Below are 27390 nucleotides of genomic sequence, written 5' to 3' on the forward strand. Positions count from 1 at the left end.
ATAGAGCTACCGTTCAGCGTTTTTGTTTGATTGTCAAAAGTGTATGAGCCGTATTAAAACTTCCCTAAAAATACTTATGACTGATACTTACGATTGATGAGTGTTGATAGTATGCGAATGGTATTAAGAACTGAATTAGTAATTTACATTACGTAGTGCTTATATAATATTGTATATATTATTGTATTATTTGTTAAAATATTGCCAATAACCAGAATTTATACGAATTTCATTATGATTTGTAAGCGTTGAATTACAAAATTCATATTTAGCATAAGCCAATAACACACTTTTTATTCATAATCGCTTTCTTTCGTCATCGATATGATAATTAGATTAATTACAAAAGTTTTGTTATGAAATGCACAGCCAACTTACTAACCACCGCCCACATTCGTTAGTTGTTATCATAATGTAATCATTATGTATTTATCACATGAAATGAAGTAATCATATCGCGAACTCTACTCGCAGAGCTCAACAGTTTATATAAGATTCTTCATATGTAAAATTAATTTATTTTATTTTGTAATTGTATTTTATAAAAGTATTTATATAAATGGATAGATAACAAATTGGTCACAAAAATAAAACGAACCTAAACTATTATTACCTTATAACTTTAATCAAACTAACAACTTCTTTTATTTGATGTACTCAAAAGCATTTCATTATACACAGGCGTATGTATGTCGTATGAAAAAACATTTTTTTTTCATATATTTACAACATATACCTATTCCTTTCCTTATTCGAAAGGTACTATTGGACACTTTTTTCAAATTAACATTGAACTAACCTCGAGACTATCGATGAAATAAATTATTTTATCAATATCGGATCAGAAAAATAGAGCTGAGCTATATACCGTTTCAAATTATGTATTCTACAAAGCCAGCAATTACAATGTTACACTATCTTTTAATAGATAATAAATATTTTCCTAAACACAGACATTTCAGGATAATTTAATAAAAATGCAATTGGCAGTAGCATGGCGAGGGTAGACGAAGGGAATGAAATTACGGGGGCGTCGCATCTGCCTCCGGGAAATAGCGCGCCGCCGCCGGACGCAACAGCCTACCTCTGCGTCTCGATACATTGACGAAGTGATTTATAACGCTATAACCAAGCCAATTTGAGGAGACAACGATATTGATTTAAAATATTTTAAATTATGTATAATACGATATAGAGTAAAAGCTTTTATTGACAGCTTATAATGAGAGCTTTCCATACATATCGCTTTTTTTTTAAACTTTGAATAGCGTTAATTAATATTACTTACATCAATCGAATTATCTTTGTAAATACAAATTAGAAATCGACGAAACAAGTAACAGGCAATTTTTTATTAAATTTTTAATCTAAGTATTAACAATGCATATAAGATGAAAGAATTTTTGAAAAAAATCCGCCAGGGCAATTATTAATAATAAAATAATAAATTGAAATCGAAGGCTAAGACTACAACATTAAATATTTATTAATATAGACTTTTCTGTCTAGCGAGGCTCCTATTTCTGCAAACATATAAGTAAATATATGAGAGTAGGCTGCTCTTCGCGAGATTGGCAGGTGAATACGTGCACTAGAGTTTGCACACATATTTTCATCTTTTATACACACATTATTTTCAATGATTTTTGTACCATTAATAAATTAGACATTTCTAAAGAGGCCATCTGTTTTTGTATTTGATGGCACAATATAAGTAGGTTAGGTAGGTTAGGTACATTTATATTGTATACACATATACATATTTTCAACGTAAAGTAGATTATATTACTAATATGCAATGTCCATTTGATTATAATTTGTAGGGCTTTTTAACATTGCAATATAAGTGAGGAAAGAAACCTTAGCAAGTTGTTTTATAACCTCGCTATTTAATAAAATTGTAAATGTTGTACCATTTCGAACAAAAATGACAATAAAAAATATATAGTTAATTATTTTTAATGACAAAAAGCCGAGATGGCCCAGTGGTTAGAACGCGTGAATGATGATCGTGGTTTCAAATCCGGGCACTTAATTTTCGTGTGCTTAATTTGTTCGTGTTCATAATTCATCTCGTGCTTGGCGGTAAAGAAAAACATCGTGAGGAAACCTGCATGTGTCTAATTTCATTGAAATTCTGCCACATGTGTATTCCACCAACCCGCATATGAGCAGTGTGGTGAAATAAGCAAATCTTCTTCTCCGAAAGAAAGGGGAGGAGGCCTTACTCCAGCAGTTGGACATTCACAGGCTGTTACTTATTTTTTAACTGCTTCAAGTACTATGATTACTGTGGTAATAAGTATTCTAAATACTAAACTTAGTAACCATTCTGAGTTTAAAATTTGCCCAGTAACTACTGGGTGTTGCGTGCTTAGATGAATACTTGATTATGGTAAATACTTTTAAAGTGAAACTTCTTTGAGCTCGATAGAAATAAAATTTCAAGATCCAATTTAAGTGCAACATTTTATATAAACCATTTCGAAGCAAAATATTTCTTCTATGTTTACTGAAGATTTTTACATAGAAACGATCACTTACGTTTTACAATTTTACAGCAAATAAGATATATTGCAGTTTAGAGTACAGTGCAGTGTTCACTCGTACACCATTACAACGATTTACCATTAAAGGATTTTCTTAATGTTTACACCACCCTGAATCAATATTAACTATAAGTACGTTTTGCTTTTATTGTTGTATTACATGGTCATTTGTTTGTAATAAGCAGTGGGCAACTTGTTGATTATGCTGGAGGTCGTTTTGTATCTTGTTTTCCGTCAATAATCCATATTCGGTAGAGCAAGGCGCTGACGTACTTTTATTTACACCAATACGACCAGTATTACTTCACTTAAAACTTTTTATGTCAAGGTCACATTCATATAAATATCCGCTGATTGACTCGATGACACATTCGACAACGTAGAACCAGTATAGTGCTTCTAATATTAAGGTAATAGTGTCTATAAATACTTTCTATAAATCGAATAAATTGAATAGGGAAGCAATGTGTTGAACGTCTCCATTATTACAAATGGCTTTATTGTATGCCTACAGTTATATACGCCCATTTTTCTATTGTTATTGCGAACGAGCAACACACGAATGATTTTCAATACGTTCGTTCAACGAAATAAGTCTATAGAAGGATAAAATACATTAAAAGAGAGAAAAAGAAATGCGATAAAACGCTGTTAAATTAATTCAAGCTAAAATTACTTAAATGAATAAATGTCCTGATTTTTTAATTGACCTTAATTTGTCTAAAATGTAGATAACGAGGCACGTCGCTGATGCTCAGATTAGTGTTACCAATTTAATTCTGGGTAGACTGTAAATGAAGTTGTCGTGACCGCGAACTATAACTCAACATGATAGAAGCAAATATGTTTAGTCACTCAGTTGTTTACAAACTTCGTAAAGTACAACTATGCAAATTACATAGCGTTTAAGTAAATACGTTTGGCATAGTATTAAGTTCCTTCGTGCTTGTATTTTTAAGCATTTTTAAAAGGATAGGAGATATCTCTGATACAATATTATATGCCGTACCCGCTAAAGAGAAAAATACCTTGTTATGTTCTTAGTATCCTATGCTTTAAGCCGCCCTCTGATACTTTTTATTACACAGGTATTATTTTTTTACATTTCTCAGCTAACGTGCGTGGGCAACGCCAATTGTATGTCGTGTACACATTTAAAATGCAAGCAGGAAGTAACCTGATGCCAGAATGCGGAACACTGAAGCATTATTAGAATTGAGTTCAATATAAAAATGATTATTTTGATCATTTGTGTTGCGTGCTTAACCTAAAAGTATTTTTGAATGTTCATTATAAATTTATAATCCTTAAATAGATTCATCGTTTCTCGATGAGTGCAGTCGTCACGTCGTTTTTGTGCTATACGGTTTCCTAATTTTTTCAACTTTTTTATTTATTTTACAGTTATTTAAGAAAATAAACAACTTAAGAGTGATTATTATCACGAGATTACAAAATTTTTATGTCGAGATGTTGAACAAAAATTAATATTTTTACAGTTCATTCTTCATAAAAACAAATATGTATACTAGTATTATTTTAACATATAAATAGGATAATTGTATTTGTAGAAGTAGCCCCAGTTCAAATTAAGTTTAATATAAAATATAATTAACTCCACAAAATTTTCGTATAATCACAAAGGTTCCTTATCGCTTGTAATGAGCACATTATTTTTGCGGATAATAATCGTAAAATACATCACGATATATGCACGCGTCGTAGCAAGGGCTGCTTCCCCGTCTGGACCATCGCCGTGTCAATATTTTCGCGGGAACAGGCGTTGTCATGGCAACGAGGGTGCACTCTTGTTACGGTCGCTGCCCTCCTTGTACAATGCATCGAAAAGAGACGGAGGGCGAAAAGTAAAAGAGGCCTCTGTTGTCTAGGGTTTAATGCAAGGGACGGAGTAGATTGCACTACATTGTACGGTAATATTCCATAAATATAGAATGTCGGCAAGATCAAGAAATGTTTGAATTTAGTTCTTTGTATATAAACAATGTTTACTTACATTTTGCTAATTTATAAAATATTATTGTCTGTTATTATATTCACTGTCACGGTATCTATATATATTTGCTAAAAATATGTATTTAATGAAAATATAATAGCGACGCATTAATTAAAATAGGTACACATAGTGGTCTTATGTAACTCTGAAAGAAACGGAATACCAGATTCATCACAACTTCGTTGATTATAAAAATAAGCACGTATAGATTAAATACGTTACGCGCAAAATATCAGATTCTTTTGATTAATTATTTACTTTCAGTATTTAACTGTGCGATATAAAAACGCTATGAATAAATAAAAACGTACACAGTTAGTTTTTAAAAAAACGTTATCATTGAATCTAAGCGCAAAATATTCTTGCTCAGTAGTAAAGTTCAGATGTTGTAGTACTTGCACTGTTTTGTAATCAATTCGCAAGCAATATGTTGCGATAACGCACGATTCTGTTAACATTACATCTTGGACTAACATAAGCTTTTATTGGCAGCGTGTCAAGCACTACCGAATTATGACTTTTGTCACGAAATCCCATGACGTGTCACCATGTTGTGGGAACGTAATCGTATTCGGTATGAACAAGTAAAAAATTCTGTGCGTGTCGTTTGATTTACATTTAGATAAGAACGACCTCAGCGTATCTACTTATAACACACTTCATAATTACCTAGATTCCTAATTTCAGACGTATACTTTATGGTTATTTAAGGTAGTCTGCTAAAATAAATCACATCATAATTCCGTACATAAAGCTATTAGTCGTTAATTGGGCAGTCAACCTAAGTAGTCATCAGTCTTTCAGTAATTCATAGCAATTATGTTAATCCAGCTTATTTGTGTTACTTGAAGTTAAAGGCCTCTCACGTCAAATAATATAAAATATTCTCACAGTAATGTGAGAAGTATCATCCAGCGCCCGCAACTGGTCGCGCTCTGCTGCTCGTTCTCATCCGTTGAGATAATTTCTTGTCTCTAAAATGATTATCTTAAGATTTTTATAATTAACTTCCAATTCTCAGTAACGGTGTACATAATTCATTTGATATATCATTAATTCTTTTCTCCCTAATCGTCACAATGGTACATATTTTCCAATGTAAATAAGTTGCCGCGACTTCGCCCTCTTTTTGTGACAAGTCATTATTCGGCTATTTTTTATAATGATGGATAGATTTTTGTTTATTGCGAATTAATTCCAAAAATCTTGAAATCACTGTTTGTTGTGGGAACCTAAAAGTCTAATTATTCTAGGTCCAACTATTTTCCATGCCATATGGAACTAGTTTTCATTTAAATTTCATTTTCGACTTCAAAATTAAAGAACTTTCACACAAACCATCGCCCTATTTTACCGCCCTCAAGGAGTAAAAAAATACAGCTCGTGATCTTTTATAGGGTTCAAGCATACTCCGTACCAAATTCTGAAAACATTTATTAAAAAAATAATTGTTTACTAATGAAAGCGTAATAGACAGACAATGTTACTTGTGCATTTATAATATTATTATTGACAATTAAGCGGGACTTTTACTTACTACAAAGACTCGTTCCATCTGGTGCTACTGCCGTAACTCTTATATTTAAAACACTCAAAGCCACCTATTTAAAAATTAGATAAGTATTTACTATTTTAATATTATTAAAATATAAATTTAATTTAAATTATTTAGTGTAAATTTAGAACAGTTCGAGAAGTCGATTACAATAATAATAATAATGATGATGACGATAATCAATACTATGAAAATGATACAGAAATAAGTGGAATTTTAGAGCTAGTTGTAGATTAAAAGTTTTTCGTTCAGGGTTCTTTATAGTAGAAAAATATTTTATAAGTACCTAACTGGTTTATAATTACAGCTATGACGTCACAATATGGCGAAAGGCATTCTTATTCTTAGTTGGGTCGTTTTATATATATTTTTTTATGTTATAGGTAGGCGGACGAGCAAATAAGCCACCTAATGGTAAATGGTCACCACCGCTTCTAGTATACATATCCATATCCATAGGCAGTATATCTGATACCCATCCAGACGGACCTGCACAAAGCCCTACCACCAGGTGAAAATTCTTTGTACAACAGTATATATTAATATAGTCACTTTTTTTTTAAATTAATCAATTCTGCGATTAATTTTTCAATATATTTTACAGCTAGACATAACTGATAAAATAATATTGGATTTATTATTTTACGTCTTTCCGACTTTTTCACATCAAAATTATAAATTGATGATATGTGATAAATACCGCGACACTAGAGGCAAAAAATACAATTAACGCGCATTAGCTATTTCCCGTCGTCTTCGCCAGACTTTAATTTAAACGTATTTTTTTAATAATTTTATTTTATATTATAATATTTTAAAAAATGTATCCTAATTTTAACCTAACCTTACTTAAGTGCCAAGTTTTATTCGAGACAGTAATACAATTTAAGTAAATTATAATCAAAATTCAAACCGATCAAAATACAAACTTCGGCATAATCTTAAATATAAAACAAAAAAAAAACATTTCTGAAGTTCTTATCTACCAACTATTTAATTTTATTTTATTAATAAGTTATAACTTTTTATATTATTTAATTTTGGGATATATTTAGATATAATTTTTAGAGAATAGCTGTGTTTGTAATTCGCATGCTTCCTTGCCTTGAGAGCCTTAACGCCTCTTAATGTGACGTCACATATCCTATAATCAACGGACGATTAGGACCAAACATATCTGACTCAAGACGTTTCAAACGATACTCATTGGAAAGCCTTCCTGCTGAAATCATTTACACTCCCTAGTCGCGTAATAAATGTCAAAGTTGAATTTGACTTGTTTGTGTACCGAAAAAAATCATAATCATTGATTTTAAACATTACGTATCATAAAAGAAAGATGTACGTAAGATTATATAAAGACTGAGAGCTAAAATTAAATTCAATGACCTGCTACTTTGTAACTTCGCTGTTCCATACTAGAGATAGCTTCCCATTTCAATCTGATTTGTTACGTGACGGAAACAAATCATTTAGAAGTATTTACGCTGCTAAAGCGATTTGATAAGGTGCCTTTACTGTACTTTCTAAATGTAGATCGTACAATAACAATAAATGCTATTCATATAAATTTATAAAAATAAAATAAACCTAAAATCTATAAGTGGTGCACTAAAAAGTTAAAAATAATTAAATTGGTTAAGGTTTTATCCTTAAAACTCAGATTATAATATAATATAATCTGAGACTTAGCATAAAATTATTTAATAATAACGGAATATAATTCAAACAGTACAGTTTACAATTATATTACTGATTAATAACAACGATAGCTTGCAATTTTGAAAAATTCGTCATACAGTTACAGTCGTGTACAGTGTGACCTAAGAAAGCTGTTTTATCCATACTATGTATAATAAAGGTGAAATATTATTGTAGTAAGTACATGTTGTTCTTGAGCAAAATAAAATGGCATTGCAATATAAACATTAGAACCAAGTAAATTACTTAAAACAATGATAATCCATCCAATTGTATCTTTTTTTATATATTTTTTTTATCTAGGTACCTAGATCCCATGGAGGGAACTGGGTTTTACCCACTAAAACCACTGCGATGGCCACCCTCGGCACGGATTGAAGAGGCTGCGGGATCGTGTTGATATAACGCATCCGCGTCCTCTCCCGTGCTTTGCTCCGCTCGTGGGTCGGCGGAGCTCTCCTCAGAGGGCGAAGGTAATCTCGCCCGCCGCACTCCTCGCTAGTGCGTACAGCAGCGCGAGGCCATCCCGGCTGCCGTCCTCCTCAGGGCCGTCTAAAATAAGACACGCGAGGCCACCACTTCACGCATCCACGGCCCTAGGTTTACGCCCTATCTTTTAAGCTCCGGGCCGGTGCCGGGGTTGTGAGACGGCCGAGAGGTGAGCAGGATCGGCCCTTTCCCGTTCCCGCTCCACCGTCTCCCTCTGGACTATGACGGTCTCACAGAAGGAGGCTACGGCCCGCCGATTCCCTGCGGAGCATCGCCGACACGACTGCTCGCAGGGACAGGTCTTGTCCGACTTCTTGGACCAGGATCTCCCTCTCCGCATTCCACGCGGGGCACGCCTCCAGCGTATGCTGAGTGGTGTCCCGCACCGCAGTGGTGGCACATCGCCGACGATTCGCGTCCGATCTTATACAGGTATTCTCCAAAACAACCGCGACCGGTCATTACGTGCGTAAGTCGAAAGGGACTCGTCGCTTTCGTCTCATTTAGGCTTCGAAGGCTGGCAGGATCGGTCCGACGACGCGTTTGCGCGCGTAATGCGCGTTAATAATTGCGCGTTCTTTGCAGAGACGGTCGCGCCATGTCGCAAGAGCCCTTCCGTGTTCCCGCCGCTTTAACTCCTCGAGCGCACTCAGAGTGGGCGCGTTCCACTATTCTGACGGAGGATGCGGGTCTGGTGATAGACCTTCGCATCCATATCCGCCAGAATATCCAAGGGCGGAAAGCGCGCGATCCACGTGTATCTATGCTAATACATCTTACTAAAAACCCCACATATATTTTCTTATATGTAAATTATAATATCTTATATTTTGAAGACTAAAAATCTAACCTAAATATTTTATGTATAATCGATAGGATAAATATGTTTTAACATAATCAGCTTCAATCAAACCAGCGATCTTAAAGTACGGCCCTCTTCTTGTTTTTTTTTTAAACGTAACATATCCAAAAGTACTCTTCACAATTTATAAGAAATAATTTGAACTAAAATTATCGAAAAGTGAGCGAACTTCAGTAAATGAGCGGCAATTTAAGCTACTTTATAACTAAGAAACTAATGAAAACTAAACTTTCGATAAAAAACGTAATTCGTAAAAATAATATGAGTTAAATTATCGATAACGGTAGTAGTATTATTTGATGATCTAATAAAAATATAATGGAATGAACGAATAAGTGGACGTCAATGGGAAATATATGAGATCACCTGGAGAAAAATCTTAATAGAATAAAGTTTAAATCATTCAAATCGGTCCTCGGTAAATATAAAAATCGTCGAATTTATTGAAATCGGATAAAAACTAAAAGAATTGATCTGCATGCAGTTTGCACCCACACTAACAACTTTTAAAAACTTCTCATATAACGCTAAATCTAATATTTTTTAAATAAGGAAATATATAATATGTATAAAATACAAAATATATTTAATTGTATATCATTTGAACACAAATTAAATAGTAATTAACGGCTTGTGATTCGATTACAAATAAAAGAGGTAGAATTGACAATAATTATTCTATTAATGTTCATCAAGTTATTTTATATATTATATTTATTTTTCTCAAGAAGAAATAAAAAGTACAAAAGGTTGTTACTACAGTTAATTTTGTATAAATTAAAAAAAAAATACGTCTCTATTCGACGATTAGTAAATGGATAAGTAACAGACATATCGCTAAAAGGCTTACGTAAGACATATTCTAAGCATTATGAAACTATTACCGGGGGACATAGCAAAACGTAGGTTCACTTGCACACACATAATAACGAGTCGCTTGTCTCATACGTACGAAATAATTCAGAAAAAATTATAACCTGTAACTTATGAAACACCTTTCTTTAAACGAAGTTCTAATATAAATATGTATTAATGTATGATGTACATATCAACGTGACGTAGTTTAGTGTGTAAATAATTTCACAATCCAGCAAATGTATATTGTAAGCAGCTGACACAATAAATTTGCATAAATAAAAGAACGCTTGCATAAAAAGAAACAGAATAGAAAGTTTTTCTCGCATTATTAAAAGAAAATAACTTTATAATAATGATATATATATTCATAATTATTGTTCACATTAAATACTATTACTACATATTATTTTTGTTTATTGTGGTGTTCGACACATAATTCTATATTTTGCGAAAATAAAAAATAATAATTTAACAATTTAGTTTTTTTTTTGTTTGATTTTTATAGTCTGACTGAGCAATACAGTTAAAATTATATTAATTGTTAAATATATTAAAATGCATTCTATAGTCAGAAGATCAGCGTTTATCTATCATCTTTTTTACTCGATATTTTGCTACAAGCAACTACGCAACAATAACAAGGTTTCGTATCATTTTTACAGCTCTAAAGTAGTCTCTAATTTAATTTTGAAGAGTTTGTATTTTAATTTCCAAGAGCAGAATACAACAATAGCGGCGCAATGCGGGAGCTTGCGACCCGTTCCAGTTTGTCCGATAAACCGCTGACCGTGGGAGGAATGCTTCCCTGACCTCTCGGAACATCTAATTGAATGATGGACCACTAAATATTAGTTACGCAGTACGCTCTGACGAGAACAAACACCGAACAACAATGTCGATGAACCTACTATTTACTGCTAGTTACCTTCGTTAAAAAGCCTCGATAATAATGTATGTTAAGTGAGTTTCTGAGTTCTTTATTCAACTTGCAATTTAATTAGTGCTCAAATAAAACCTTTTTACATAACCTCTTAAAATATTTTTTTATTCATAGGTATCAAGTTTTTTTTTATAAAAATAGTTAAAAGAATCTTATCATCTAACTAACATTTGCAATTGTAGAATTGTTATTAATCCAATCTAAATTTATATTAGTTTTAATTTAATTAACTCGCATATTTGTAATAGAACATACAATTGCGACTACATACAGTCCGTAACTCTATTGTGGGGCAATATGTTATATATACGTATGTACAACAAGATAGCAAAAAGAATCCAAAATGCCTTTGTTGCTAAATAAAAAAATATGCCTCTGTTGCTAAATAAAAAAGTGTATTTGTGGCTGAAGCTTTTTACTATAAATAAAAACATATATTTCAGACTATTTCGTATGTTGAAAATTGTAAACGTTAGTAAAATTTGACAAAAAACCGCTGAATTTCTTTCGCGATTCTTTAGTTTTAATCGCATGCTCTCTTGCTAGAACCATGCTAGTTTTTACTTTTACTATCCAAGTAACCTGGTTAGTTATATAAAATAAATATATAATTAAAATGCTATCACAATATTACACCAGCTGCATTGCAGAGTTGCTATACGGTGATAAGTTATTTTAAAAGTAGAACTATTATCAGTACGAATTATATACATCTAAATTGCATTATATATGCATACAAAGACATATGCTGTTCGTATTTAAGATCTTTCTTTAAATTTAATATTTAATAATACACTCGATTGGAAATAGAATACGGTAAAAAGCAATAATCATATGATAATATTTATACAGGTTTACAATAGATTCCGCATTGTGCAAGACTTAATGTATACCTACTTGTAAATACGTAACACAGTTGTGCACATAAAAAAATGTTTATTTTTATGAAAAAAAATATACAGGATGTATCCTACATTGTTCCAGTATTCTAATATATGTGTTCAAACATAAACAATATGTATGTTATAACATGTGTATATAGAGAGGTATGTATGCTACACTGCAAAACCACTTTGTTACATAATGAAATTGTAATATGAATAGCAGTTATTGTATCTCGTTAAAAAAAAATTTACCATATTTTTCAATTGAATGTTGCCATACAGATAGATTGCCCAATAATATATGGATATACCACAGCTACTGTTCCGTCATCGAGTATCTTGCACTAAACCGCACTCTATAGAAGTACTACTTTATTTTTATTATAATTATTTCAGCGTTATTTATAAATGTTATATTAATAATGTATAACACCAAAAAAAATCTTATTAAAAAAATTAAGATAAATCGTCTTGGATAATAGTTGTTTATGTGATATTGGCACAATTGGTTTCCCTTTGGAGTTACAACACAAAATCGTTCGACTTTTGTACATACTACGTATTATGTGATGCAAGTCTGCAAGATACACATACATAAATATTAATATTCGACGAGTCGATTCGATGCATTGATGTAACAAGTTTGTATTGTAAAATATATATATAGTCGTATCTTAAGTAACATAATAAGCACGCACTTATCTTAAAACTCAAAAATCTAAACATCAATATCAAGCATACATTGAGTTTAAAATAAGTTAATATAATTATTTTTATGAACAGATTAAAATGTTTTTAGCCAATGGAATTAATGACAACCTTGGAAATGAGAAGTTGCGATAGCAGGATTTTATCCTTCATTGCCCGCGCAAAACAGTTATCTTGATTTATGGCGAGGCCATCGTCTATCTCATTCCCAAGAGGCACATCATTAGATGCTCACGAATGACCGAAAGTGCCTTCGAACTCCCTTATTGACACTCACCCTTGTATAAAGCTGAATTCGCTAAAGCCCCTCATGTTAAATTATTACGTGATAAAATTGATTATTCCTTTGAGTGCAATATAAAAGTTTCAGTTGTACATGGGCGACTTTTTTGTGTCTGTTTATGAAAATATACGTTTAAAAAAAGAAGTATATTGAAAAATTTAAAAGCCAAATCTTATCCGAATGAAATATTTGAGCCAAACATAACAATTTAACATTTTAAAAATAATTTAGGTAAATGTCAAATTAAGCGGGTAATATGAAACTAAAGTATTCTTTTTTTTTCAGCTTTTTGCCGTCCACTGCTGGACGACAGCCTCCTCCATAGAACGCCAACCATCCCGGTCTTGGGCAGTCCGCATCCATCCCGTACCTGCAACCTTTTTTAAATCGTCGGTCCACCTTGCCACAGGGCGCCCTACACTAAGTTTGCCTAAGCGTGGTCTCCACTCTAACACGTGTCGGCTCACCCACTTCCACTTCAGCGAGCTAATTCTACGCGCAATGTCGGTGCCTGCAGAGTCTCCGCCATGATGACAATGTCGTCGGCAAATAGCAGATGTGTTATGAGTTGGCCATCTATATTATTTAAGTATTCGGTATATAAAAATAGCATAAAGTGATATATACAAATAGAACAGACTTTTAGACTTGTTAGAGAAATACCAGGTGAAGGACTTTAGGTGCCCTCCGAGGGGTGACAATGAGTAGCTCGGAGTTATGATGCTCTATCGAAAAATCGTAATATCTAAAGCAATATGGAAAACAAACCCAATCAGTTATTAATGACCCGAACTAGGATGAACCCAAGACTAGGTGAACATACCCATCTACTAGACTAGACAGGATCTAGACGTAAAGTGAATATTATTTTAATAAATATTTTATAACACGATAATAAAATCGATAAGGTGTATTTTTAATTTGGTCACTTTCTACAAGTAATTTGTAAGCACAGCACGCGTCGACTCCGGTGTCAAATCTAACGGCATCGTACGGATATAACATTCGTATTTAAAACCTACAAAATGTCGCCATGTTTGATTAAGGATGAGCTTAAAAGAAAGTTATAATTAGCGACACAAATCGTAATTTTTCTTACGCATATTTATATGAAACAGAGCGTTTTTTATTATAAAAAAAATTCAATCATATCTTCTTCAGGATAATGTAAGTACGTCAAATACAATTTTTATTATTATATTATTTATTATGTTATTTATATTATTTATGAATGTTAAACTATATTCCTATATCAATACTGTTTTAATTTATACGTCAATATTTATTACGTTTTGAAAAAATAAATTTAAATAAATAGCACAATAAAAGATGAATGAAATCCTAAAAGCGGATAAGAGACGTCTCTCAGATAAATCTGTTACACTTTCAGTCGCAAATGGGCTTAACTGACGGATGTAGTACGACAACGAGTGTACGCTTTTAGAATTCTAAATACTTTTCCTTATTTGATTTCTTCTTAAAACAAGGCAGGACGTGCTCGCCGACCTAAACTAAGCTTCCACCTGACACAGTAATGACATCATACTCACGAAAGTCCGCAAGCGTTCATGCAAAATTGAGAAAATTCAATACACGCTTACAATACAAGACTAAGAAACAGTAAAATGCGCGTAAAATTTCGAAAATGGTAACTTTAGTTGTAGAATTGTAGACTATACTCAGAGGTGCGGCTGGGTGCGGAGCATACGCATTTACTACATATATAACTACGCACACTTAAGCTATTTGACGTCGGTAACATATTGTCATATAATATATGTTTTGAATATTTAAGATAATTAAATTTAATACGTTAAATTGGAAGCAATCCTTCACTGTTAGGAACCCAAATCAATTATACCACGTCGCGTTATTCTAGGTATACTCAAAATATAGCAAGCTATTATTTTTATGAAATCGAATGAATTTAAAATAAGAATACAGGATATGCAGTAATGATCTGCTTGGATAGGCAAGCCATCACTAGATATTCATTGGCCTACATAATTGAATTATTAGTTCCAGTACATATGTAAATCGTTAATTCATGCTATCAGCACATGAAACTTTAGATGGAAATATGTACTATAAATAGTAGATTTATAACATTTCGGATAAATAAAATAAAAAAAATAGTTTCGGATATCGTCTGAAATTGTTTTTAATTTAATCTTAACAGTATCGGCCCATACATTTATGGGTGTGTGTATTTCCCAGCATTGGAGCATTCCTTTGCTAGATAAATTGTAAATACCTGTTTTTCTGTCTTGTCTTTGCTCCAAAGCAAGTTTTTGGATATAAATGGCAGATGACTGATGCTCAGATTTTCTTTAGTGTTTTTTTCACCACCAAAAGCAGGCGGATATTGGATTATAAACAAAATTTAGAAACTTGAAAACACAGTCCTTGATCAGATTTAAGCCCGCATCCTTTGGCTAAGATTCACTTACTCTAGTCACAATTTCAATATTTTTTATTCAAAATAATCTAATCAAAAATAGTTTTGCATATTTTAAATTTATGTGCGATAGCAAAATATTAACATGGCGCAAAAAATCCTAAGATACTTCATGCTAACTGTAAGAATTAATTTGTGGTAATCACGGCAGAAATTATTATACTATGTATAATTACTATATAGATACATACAACACATACAACGCTACGTAAATAATAGATAACTATTAGCCAATAATTCCGTGCATAGTTTATGTACACCATCTTTAATAAGCAATACTGACCATTCAATATACCCCGTTTTAATTTCACCTTCGTGGGAAAAATAAAACCTAATATGAAACATTGGAATTATTTAAAGACACACAATTCCATACAAAATAATTCTTTCCTCTTAAGAACCTCAACTAGAAAGCAAGTCGTTTAAACCTAGGCTGATGAACCGAAACTCGATAGAAAACCACAACATCGTATAGTTTTCACTCTATCTAGGGCATACACTGCTAACCTGCTGGACAAAGAATTTAATTCAGAATATATTTTTTGCAACTCATTAAAGCACTAAGAGTTTAATCAAATTCATTTTTTAACGTTACTAGCGTTTGATACTCTAGTCTTACATTATCAATGGATTTAGAATCTTTTACTCGGTGAATTGCAGAATCTGGCGGGAAATCCGCTATATTTTTGTAAAATTTATATTAAAGCGCCAGTCGATTAAATAAAACACTTGATAACTAAGATAAGGTAAGAACTGCCTATAAAATTAAAAAAGACGCCAACCAAACCTTTTAAACCAAGACATAGTAATTGCTTGGGAGCCGAATCCACTGATGAGTTTATTGTACTTACCTAGATTGGCTTGCAAAGCCACAAAGCCCTACCAGCTTTTGCAAGTTAAAAGATTCTCGACTAAAATCTTTTATACAATTGTTTTCATTTAACTTATTCAAAGGTTTTCAATAGCTCTTGCAACATTTTCTTTCCAAAACAAAATATACTGCTTGATTTCGTCACTTTCTAGATGATCAAGGTATCGTAAAGACAAATTAACAAGGTTAACAATTAAGGTTTAGCGAAAAAAACGCATTTTGAATGTCGCCGAAGTTGGTATCGAAACTTTGGCAGTAAAATTGAAGTGGATACTATTATATTCAAGAACTATTTAAAGTGCATAATATACCAGAGCTATTAGCAAATCGCATGGAATATGTAAATCTAAGGTTAGTTTATCTCCACTCCTTTAATTGGAACAGGCTATAGTTTGTTATATATCTGTCCATACGTGATATATATAAATACAAAATGTTTTAATATGATAACTTTTCGTCCGATTATTAAAGGAAAATTAAATCATATATTTAGGACTAATAATTTAAACAAACTTTTCTCAACTCACGGAACAGTAATGTTAACCCGACTTAGAACCCTAAATTAATGAACATTATGTATATATAATAGACCACTTCTAAAATTGAACTCGAACGGGAAAAAAAAAGAATTCTTTTAAGGATGCAATTTTTAATGGGAAAAGTTTGTGCATAAGTTCATACTTATTATTTTAAGAAGAATTAAAAAGATCTATAAGAAACCTGTTCAGTACTATACAGCGTCCTTTACACATATAAACCTCCATACATTTTTAATTACCAAAACAATACGCTTGATTTGCACAAAAAATGCATGTCACTTGTTGAGCGCTTACTTAAAACGCCCCAAATAACTCGCAAAATATACAAGTAGCAAACTAACACAAATATACAAATAAGTTGTTCAAAAATATTTGCAAAATTAAAACGAAAAACTTACCACATCTATCCAACCAGCCTTCAGCGCGGCAAGGGTAGGAGATCACAACAGGCATTTCATCGGTCATATTGCACACAATCACGAATCAAAAACATTGGCTAAATATTTGAGCCCAGCGCTGTTAGCACATACATCGCCCATTTGTCACTACATTTCACTTTAATATATTTATAGTCACTACCACACTAGACACTAGCTGCAACTAATCAGCCAGCCAGTGGAATATACAAAGTGACTCTTCAAACACCGCACCTCACTTTCACCAGCGACCGATAAAAAGACAACCACGTTGATCAATGAAAATTGTTTGAATCAACTTATATTATAGTCTCTGTAATATTTTTAAAATGTTTAATAAATATATTTAAGTACTTATCTATAATATTATTTCTTATAGCTACAATACAAATTCGCTATTTAAGTAATATTATTTAAAAAAAAAAAAACGAAATTACGATGAAAAAATATTTTATAATTAATGCATGAAACAAATTAAAATAATAATAAAAGTAATCTACTTCCTAATTACTTGCAGTCGACACTCGCCACTCTTTGTATTCATTCATTTTTAATTTTATTATATAATTAATTTTAAAAAACGTACGTTATTAATCAATTATTATATTTTAGCAAATAAAAAAAAAACAAAATTAGTGCAGATTACAAAAAAAAAACATTTATAAAAATACCGCACAATTACGTACACGTGATTACAGTAGTTAACAACCTTGCGCGACATCCATCACCTACGCAAGCATATAAAAAACTAAATCTAAATACCAAATAGCGAATACACTTCTCTTCAATATTTCGTATGATCGAAGAAAAGAGGAATATGTTGTTTCTCTGTCGTCTGTTATTGACGTGTTGAATAATGCGCGCGCATGTTTTTATTATGCCTAAAAACTATTATGTCAAACCAAAACAGAATTTTAAAATTAATTTAGTTAAATTAAATACATTTTATGCTTGTCTGGATAAATATTGGTATTTTTAAGTGATTTTCAGTTTTCGCATATAAGTACCATAGATAAGATTTTTCTTTAAAACGCTTACCGTTACACATAAATCTTTGGCACATCATATTTAACAAGTTGTTTGTTAAAGGTAATATTTACTACCGAGTTTTTGAGAACACTCATATTTATAAATCTGTATATGTATTTGTTATTACTGTTTTACAAATACAATATTATGATATTGTATTTGCAAAATAATATCTAGCAAAATAAAAACCGTTTCAAACAGTCGGACGAACAAGAAATCATACACATGTTAACTGTTGGATATAATTTTGCCCGACCTAAATTTAGAGTTGTCTTCTCCTTACACTCAATACAACTTAAGCGTGTAGAATTTTCGATGTGTATTACCTACCTTTCTCATACATGGCAATTCCTTTCATACTTGTCAAATGTCAAAATTCTGGAGTCTTATTTCCGAGTTCCGACAAATTTAGTTAGTCTATGGAACAAGATGGCACTAAAAGCACTTGTCGGACAAAGTAAGTAAAAATATTAAATTAATTTTCTTATTTCTATATTCGCTTTTAATCTCATAAACATATGTGTTGTATTTTATGTCTACGTAAAATATGTAGCACAAATATTTTTATGTTACTCATATGTACAATGACTAATTGTAGATTTAATCTTATCAATGAGTAATGTTATTATTACATTTTAGTGTTTTCGTTTTCTTCACAAATCAAACTAAATCTACTATGAACGATTAATAAAATAATAAAAAGCTTTGCAAACTTCATCCGGCTACTACCTACTAATGCTATATCAATTTCACAATACACATACAATTTTGTAAGGCAAATAATTTACAATTCAAACTTAAGTTATTCAGTACCAAGTTATTTATTTCTATGCATCAAATTATAGCTTTATGTATGAAGAAATGATCATATTTTGTGCATTAAATACAGCCATAACTGGGCTAAGTGTTTGTTATTGATTTTTCTGTCACTCGGCAGTGGGGTGGGGAGGTGACCGAGTGGGCGATGTACGTACGTCATTCGTTGCGGTCGATATAGCTTCCTATTTTACGAAATACATAATAGAAAAGAGAAAAATACGACTAATATATATAAATTCAGGCTGTTAAAGGAACAGCTTTCAATTCAGTTAAACTAAATAAATTTATTGTTAAAGAAATACATTTGCAAATGTACATCACATACATTACAATACTCTATACTGTCTTTGATCCTGCTAAATATATTAATTCTATCAATGACTAAAATTTTTTATTTGATTGTTATCAATTTAATTGGATAATATTCAATGTAATGAGAAAAATCTAAACTGTCATAACCTATAAAATGACCTTAGTTTTTAGGAAATATGTTAATATATATACTTGACAATGTATTAATATAAAATATTATATAGGAAGGTAGGTATATTTAGGTAAATAAATAAAAAAAGATGTAGAGGGGTAATATTATAATACTTCTATGCACTCCAACTCCCAAGATTTTATTAAATTTGATTGAACTAAATGTATTAAACTAGCCACTCACTTACAATTTCAAAGGGCAGTTGCTTTATACTATAAGGTCATTGCTTTGGACAAAGTAAGTAACAGTCTAAGAATGTCCCACTGCTGAGCTAAGTCCTCCCCATTTTTGCGGAGAAGGTTTGGAGCTTATTCTGACATGCTGCTCCAATGCGGTTTTATAGAATACACATGTGGCAGATTGTCAGTGAAGTTAGACAGTTCTTTAGGTTTCGTCAGAATGTTTTCCTTCACTATCATGCAAAAAATGATTGAACTTTTAAATAAGCACAAATTAAGCACATGAAAATTCAGTGGTGCTTGCCTGGGTTTGAACTGCGATCATCAGTTAAGACTCATGTATTCTAACCACTGGTTCTCCTCAGCTTTAAGTGGTTTATAATTATTCTCATAATTTTCTTTATAAATTTTTGTCAAATCTGTCTTTCAAATTCATTTAATTGCCTAAAGATACTTGGATTGTAATAAAAATAAATTAAAACTATGGACATACTATTTAGCTTATCCATCTTGCAATATAATGTGCTTTTATGTGAAACATATTACATTTTGTTTAAATCTTAAATAAAAAATTAGCAAATTATAATTATATATTTTTAAACTCTATAGAGATTATGAACGAGGTGATCCGCTATCGTGGTCCCAAAGGCAAGGAATCACAGCGCATAGAATGGCGTATCCTCATTGTGGATCAGCTATCTATGCGCATGGTATCAGCATGTTGCAAAATGCATGATATCTCCGCAGAAGGCATAACCTGTAAGTGTTTTACAGTTGTTAACATATGTTTATTTAACAAGAAAAAACTTATGAAACATTATGTAAACATTGACTATTGTAAAATAATATTGTTTTATGGTATTTGGATCAATCACATACTGTCATACCTTTATCTCTGTCTTAATCTCATCTAAATATAATTAAGATTTTGTAAAGTTGAATGCAGGATTTTGTTCAATTTTAATAGCATTATTACTTTATGTAACTGTTTGACCTTTTTCTTCAGTGGTTGAAGATATTCACAAGAAACGTGAGCCGCTCTACACCATGGATGGCATTTACTTGATCACACCCTGTGAGAAATCTGTTCATGCATTGATTAACGATTTTTCTGTCGGTAACCGCATAATGTACAAAGCTGCTCATGTCTTCTTCACTGAAGGTAAGACAAATGTTCTATATTATATTGTTTTACACTCTTTAAATATGTTGTAATTTGCATTTCCATTTTTTTTTGCTTTGTTTATTGCATTTAAGTTGCATTTATTATTTCATTTCAATTTACAGCTTGTCCTGATGTTCTCTTTGATGAATTATCACGTAGTCAAGTAGCTAAATATATCAAAACATTAAAGGAAATCAACATAGCTTTCATACCATACGAACAACAGGTTTGTTGGTTTGTAATATTTTCGAATAAGGCGGTCATTTAACTTTTAAGACGTACTATAAACATCTCTACCTAAATTAATAATTAAGGTGTAACATTATTTTGCACGCTGCCATTATTAGTATGCCCAGAGGAATTGTTCAATGAACTCTGCAAATCATCAGCTGCTAGAAAAATCAAAACTTTAAAGGAAATCAACATTGCTTTCTTGCCTTATGAGAGTCAGGTAATTTATTCTTACTGAAGTTAAAACCAGACATTTTATGTTTTTCTTTATGTTATTTCTATGCACAACACGGACATAACAATGTAAAGTTGCTCATTTTGGTTTGTAATATTAATAATGTAAGTTTCAAAGGAATAATTAATTAATAGAACATTGGTAATAATTATACCTTTAACTTAAAATAAACATACAATTTTAAAGGACATAATAGAAAACAAAAAACACCAACAATCTAAGCCGGTCAGTATTGTGGCTGTCAATCTGTAATTAATTGGGACTTTATTTTTTTAGTAAAATGTTGCTTTTACTTTTATTTATTAATTATTATAAATTAATTATAAAACTTAATAATAATTAATAAAACGTCATATATATATCATTATATAACATAAATTAACAAATAGATGCAATGATAATCATATGTTAAAATTAGCAAATATATGTATGTACTTTTTGTATCTATTCATGAATTCTACTGTATGTTTTCAGGTATTTTCGCTGGACTCGCCGGACACTTTCCAGTGCATGTACAACCCTGCACTCACACAGACTCGCAACGCAAACATGGAGCGAATCGCTGAACAAATTGCCACTCTTTGTGCTACGCTTGGAGAGTACCCGTCTGTTCGTTACCGCAGGTGAAAAATCATTTTCAAGTTGTTAATATTACAACTGCAGTAACTGCAATTGAAAGCTCTATAATATTTTTTCAATAACATTAAAAAAATGTTATACATTGAAATATGAGGCAAGTCGCTTCAGACTATGTAATATGTGTAATTCATTACAGTCATAGATTTTATTTATTTTAAAGTAACATTTATTGCAGCGATTGGGAGCGCAATGTAGAACTAGCGCAACTCATTCAGCAAAAACTCGACGCATACAAGGTATTTATTATTTTATGCAGGAGTGAGACAAGCAACAGAAAATATTTATGAGCACTTACTCAAATAAATATTTTGTATAGTAGTAAAATTGTAGCTCAGTCAACACTAATCATTTTGTGGTTCCAAACTAAATAAAATAAATTGTATATCCATAAACTATCATCATCATATTTCACAATCACATTAAAAATATTTGGTATATAAGCATTAGCTTGGTATGGGCCTTATTGTAATTCCTTTTTATTCTTAAACATTGTCAGTTCTTTTGTAGCATTCAAAATGATTCCATTATCGCTGCTTTCCAGGCAGACGAGCCGACCATGGGCGAAGGTCCCGAGAAAGCGCGCTCGCAGCTGCTGGTGTTAGATCGTGGCTTTGACTGCGTGTCGCCACTATTGCATGAACTCACATTGCAGGCCATGGCCTATGACCTACTCCCAATCGAAAACGACGTCTATAGGTATGTATGTGTAAAATCCGTCACTTTTGTATAAAGAAATCGCTAGATTCTTAGAAGTTGTATTAGTTTACACTTTAAATAAAAAAGAAATTATAAACTGTTGTAAGTATTTTTAAATAATTATTATATATTATTAGCATAATATTATATTATTAACTAATGGTATTTTTTTGTTAGATATGATGCGTCACAGGGGCACATGAAGGAGGTACTTTTGGATGAAAATGATGAACTTTGGGTCGAGCTGCGACACCAGCACATTGCGGTCGTATCTACGTCTGTCACCAAGAATCTCAAGAAGTTCACTGAATCTAAACGTATGGGAGGAGGTATGTTAATAATGACTAGGAATATTATCCTTTTTCGTATTCCTATTTCATAAAGAAATAAAGCAGTTGCATTAACAACCCGTTTATGATTAGCCTTCTTTTCTAAATTTTTAAAATTGTTTTCCCAGGTGACAAACAGTCGATGCGTGACTTGTCACAAATGATCAAGAAAATGCCGCAGTATCAGAAAGAGTTGTCTAAGTACGCAACGCACCTGCGTCTCGCTGAAGACTGCATGAAGTCTTACCAAGGCTACGTCGACAAACTCTGCAAAGTTGAACAGGTGCAGATACGATTATTTTAATATTTTATTAATTAAATCATTTTGCTCTTAGATGATTCCATAAATCCTTAACAATTGTAGAAATAGCAATTACAATGTCGTTATGATGGTTTCAGGATCTGGCAATGGGTACCGACGCTGAGGGCGAAAAGATTAAGGACCATATGAGGAGCATTGTACCTGTACTACTTGATCAGGTACAATTGTGCTGCTTATAATTTCTTAAACATTTTGATATACTTCGAACAATTAAAAGACAAGAGGTCTAGTCTATTTAGCAACTGTATAAATAAATACTTTTTTAATACAAATATACATTAATTATTTAAAGTATTACTTAAAAGATGGATTCTGATTTCTAAGTTATTGTTTATGTACCATATTTCAGACGATCAAAAACTACGACAAGATGCGTATAATCGCTCTATACATAATGTCGAAGAACGGCATATCTGAGGAGAACCTCAATAAGCTGGTGACGCACGCGCAGCTCGAGCCGTCAGACAAGCAGGCGCTACTCAACCTCGCCAACCTCGGCCTCAACGTCGTGGTCGATGTTAGTACCGAGTAGTTACATTAAAGTAATATTTTAAAAATGGAGAGTATGATCGTATGAACGTGCTAATCTCAAAAATAATTTATGGAGAAAAATTATAACCTATAATTATGTTATGGTCTTATAACGTAATTATAGGTTATAATCTTCGAATTATATTCAAATTACATAATGTGATCTACAATAAAGAGTAAAAAATAAATGACATACTAATATGTATTGTATTAGTTTTCAAACAGTGATGCGTTACTATTAAATTCAAATAGTCGTAAATAAAAAAATAATTTATTATGTTACCGCGCGGTAAGAGAATTAACTACGCTCGAGCAAATTAACGCATTGGTAATACGGTATGTAATAACGTGGGTGAAATTAAGTTGGCCCGATGAATTTTTTATCATTTACATTGCAGGGTAATAGAAAGAAGCAATATCAAGTACCACGAAAGGAGAGGATCACTGAACAGACATATCAAATGTCTCGTTGGACTCCAGTGATCAAGGTATATAAATATTTATAGTATATATTTAATACAACCATTTAAAGGCACCAATGTTAACACTTATTGAAATGCTTTAAGTTTAATTATTGAGTGTCATTTTTTATGAAACATTTTTTTTAAAATAACATTCTGCTTGCAAAACTATTAAATGGTATGACAGTATATTTTTAGATTTTTTTTTTAAACTATTCAATAAACTTAATATTACTATTAATAGGACATCATAGAAGATTCGATTGAAGACAAATTGGATCAACGCCATTTCCCATTCCTCGCAGGGCGCGCTCAGACTTCTGGATATCAAGCACCAACTAGGTAATTAGGGGTACACACCTAGTAATCTATTTTCAATTCACGGAGTTTATTTATTATAATTATCGATTTAGTTGCCTATCAAAAATAATTAAATTACCTACAAATTATGTACGGTCTTCGGGTGCTATAATTATTCTCTGATAACATTTATAGTACCGACCAATAAAATTCACTTAATTCCATATAAAACAATTCTTTGTTTCACAAGTGACGGAATTGTGTATGAAATTTATCTTACAATGGTGTAAATAAGAACATCGCGACAAAACCGATGTCAATAAATAAACTTTTATTTCACGTGTCTGCTAACTTGCCATGTGGTGCAAGAAGATTTTACTAAACACCTTTACACCTTTTGTCAATTACGCGTAAACTCGTGGTACTTGTGATGATCCTGTGTGTCCAGCTGACGTGGCTCATCACGTGTTATCGCGTGCTCCTACCTCTCTAAAGAGAGCGCCGCCGTCCCGTCCCGCCCGCTGTCTGACATTAACCAAAAATCGCGTTTCGTATCGTCAAACCCTCGTCTTGTATTCCATTTTTTTAAATTATATAATGTATTCAATACAATTCTGCAATTAATTTGTCCAATTCACTAAAAGTTTAGACTGCGTGATAATGAACATGTTAACCGAAAGTATTATTTTTGTCACACGTTAAGATTTATATTATTATCCCGGTGTATAAATAAGACAGAATACTCTGTTTTATTTGTTACATTGATTACATTGTTTTATTTTGTTCTAGTGTGCGTTATGGCCATTGGCATAAAGATAAGGCGCAACAGACTATTAAAAATGTTCCGCGATTGATCGTCTTCGTGGTTGGAGGTAAGTTTTATATTTGAATTTTTTTTTTTTAATAATACTTGCAGTATAATTCAGTTGGTAGGGTTTAAAATTTATGTAATGTAAGGACTCTGTATAATAGCAGTTATTATTATATTAAAGCTCGTAAACAATACATTACCAGGAGACTTTCTTTAGCTTATCGCCTTCCACTGCTGGATGAAAGCCTCCCACATAGAACGCCAACCATCCCGATCTTGGGCAGCCCACATTCATCCCCTACCTGCCACATTTTTCAAATCGTCGGTCCACCTTGCCGCAGGGCCTCCTATACTACGTTTGCCTAAACGTGGTCTCCACACTAACACGTGTCGGCTCCATCGGCCACTTTCACTTCAGCGTGCTAATTGACCACATTTGCGCGATGTTGACCACATTTTAGTTCTCTGGCGAATGTTTTTATTTGTATTATATCTGCCAGAAAAACCCAAAGCATCGCGTGCATGTGTGTCCACGAGTACGTGTGTACTGTGAGTGTCCACGTTTCGATACCGTAAGTCATTACAGGTAGGACGCACTGATTAAAGACTGGTTTTAAACGACTTGGGGATGGACGATTCAAAAATTTGACGCAACCTCCCGAATGCCACCCAACCCAAACGTATTCTTCTTTTAGCCTCCTTCTCAAAGTTGTGCCGGCCAAGTTGTAGTTTTGCCCACGTATATATATTCTTGCACAACTTCGATTGGAGCCATTTACGACCACAGGTCCACCAGACCTGTGGTCCACCAGACCTCAATGTTCATCCCGAAACCTACTTGTCTTGAAGAATTGCTCAGGCTGCTTAAAAGTCTCCTCCAAATCCTGCAGGATCTCCTCCATGTTGACAATGTCATCAGCAAATCGCAGATGTGTAATGTGTTGGACATTCATATTAACCAGGAGACTAAAAACTATTTATTGAAAAGTAATATAACAAATGTTTACTATAACAACTCTTTTAAGGTGTTTGCTTCTCCGAGATACGCTGCGCTTACGAGGTGACGGCTGCACTTAAGAACTGGGAGGTGATCATGGGCTCATCCCATATCCTCACACCGGATAACTTCCTCTCGGATCTCAGCTCTCTTACCGCTTAAACAGCAATATAGAGAGAAACCTTTTAGGTTTAGCTGTTTCATTAAGGTATTAGGAACTACCAATGGGCAAAAATGTTGTATTTTATTAAACATCTAGATTGGATTTTAGTTTAAGTAGCAATCCTTGTGGAAAACTATGTTTATCGACTCTAAAGTTTGTACATTACAATTATTACAAATGCTTTTAATAGATCATCTAATCATAAAATAATATGATTGCGAGAACAGAAAGACATTAAATTTGCTTTAAGCATATTTAAAAAATAAAAACTTGTTGAAAAGAATTATATGGAAAAAACAAACAAATTTTTGCTTTAAAAATATTTAATTATTTGTTTTAGTGTAATTGTGATATTGTTTGCGATGAATTGTAATAACAATTCAATGTTATGTTTGTAGATTTAAGTTACTATTTTGATCAAAATATTTATATTGTTGATGTTTTACAAGTTTTAATGTTATTATGTAAATTCTCATAATATGTTGACATGAAATTTCTTGTAACAGATTAGTATTGGTATTCTTAAACATAATTAATATATTAAATAACATTACAAGTATTATTTTTTTATGATTTTAATAGCTACTAATTGTAGTAAGAAACTCTAGTTCCATATATAATTATGGCCTCTTTCAATGTCTTAACAATGTTTATAAGCTGGCAAAATAAAATTTAGCTATAATACATATTTTAATAATAGTTCAAGGTCTTAAGAGATTGCAATTCGAATTCTAAAACGCTCTTTCCATTGTAGAAATACATAAACACTTAAATAGTTTTGTCAGTGTGTGCAAACAAAAAAAAACAGTATACCTTCTTACATATGTCTAGGGTTCAAAGTTATACAGAATGAATAACAGAAAGTTAAATAT

The 27390-nt window shown here is 32.1% G+C and overlaps 2 protein-coding genes across 3 annotated transcripts in view; one reads left to right on the forward strand and one right to left on the reverse strand.

Moving 5' to 3' along the window:
* Positions 1 to 17440, reverse strand: part of LOC126774017 (ras GTPase-activating protein raskol) — a 139013-nt gene extending 121573 nt beyond the window's left edge. Inside the window, exon 1 of the mRNA XM_050495336.1 lies at positions 17110 to 17440. Coding sequence (XP_050351293.1) covers positions 17110 to 17176 — 67 coding nt within the window. The 5' untranslated portion in view covers positions 17177 to 17440. The remainder of the gene's footprint in view (positions 1 to 17109) is intronic.
* A 1100-nt stretch (positions 17441 to 18540) lies between these two features.
* LOC126774156 (protein ROP) lies at positions 18541 to 27343 on the forward strand. Of its 2 annotated transcripts, none has more exons than XM_050495518.1 (15): positions 18541 to 18613; positions 20248 to 20397; positions 20645 to 20800; positions 20926 to 21029; positions 21744 to 21892; positions 22084 to 22144; positions 22450 to 22604; positions 22782 to 22933; positions 23062 to 23216; positions 23333 to 23413; positions 23605 to 23772; positions 24185 to 24274; positions 24492 to 24589; positions 25337 to 25419; positions 26384 to 27343. In XM_050495518.1, the coding sequence occupies exons 1-15, from the start codon at positions 18586 to 18588 to the stop codon at positions 26515 to 26517; spliced, it is 1764 nt and encodes a 587-aa protein (XP_050351475.1). In that variant the 5' UTR covers positions 18541 to 18585; the 3' UTR covers positions 26518 to 27343. The 2 variants fall into 2 exon arrangements, with proteins under 2 accessions (XP_050351475.1, XP_050351484.1); XM_050495527.1 differs by lacking the exon at positions 20926 to 21029 and adding an exon at positions 21151 to 21254.
* The last annotated feature ends 47 nt before the right edge of the window (positions 27344 to 27390 follow it).

Source organism: Nymphalis io, chromosome 2, assembly GCF_905147045.1.
Source record: "Nymphalis io chromosome 2, ilAglIoxx1.1, whole genome shotgun sequence".
NCBI lineage: Eukaryota > Metazoa > Arthropoda > Insecta > Lepidoptera > Nymphalidae > Nymphalis > Nymphalis io.

Excerpts from the sequence above, each read along its gene's own strand:
- LOC126774156 (XM_050495518.1), top strand. The coding sequence starts at position 18,586 with ATGGCACTAAAAGCACTTGTCGGACAAA. Across the intron at positions 23,217-23,332 it reads AACTCTGCAAAGTTGAACAG|GATCTGGCAATGGGTACCGA; the intron begins GTGCAGATACGA and ends TGATGGTTTCAG. Across the intron at positions 24,275-24,491 it reads GTTGGACTCCAGTGATCAAG|GACATCATAGAAGATTCGAT; the intron begins GTATATAAATAT and ends TACTATTAATAG.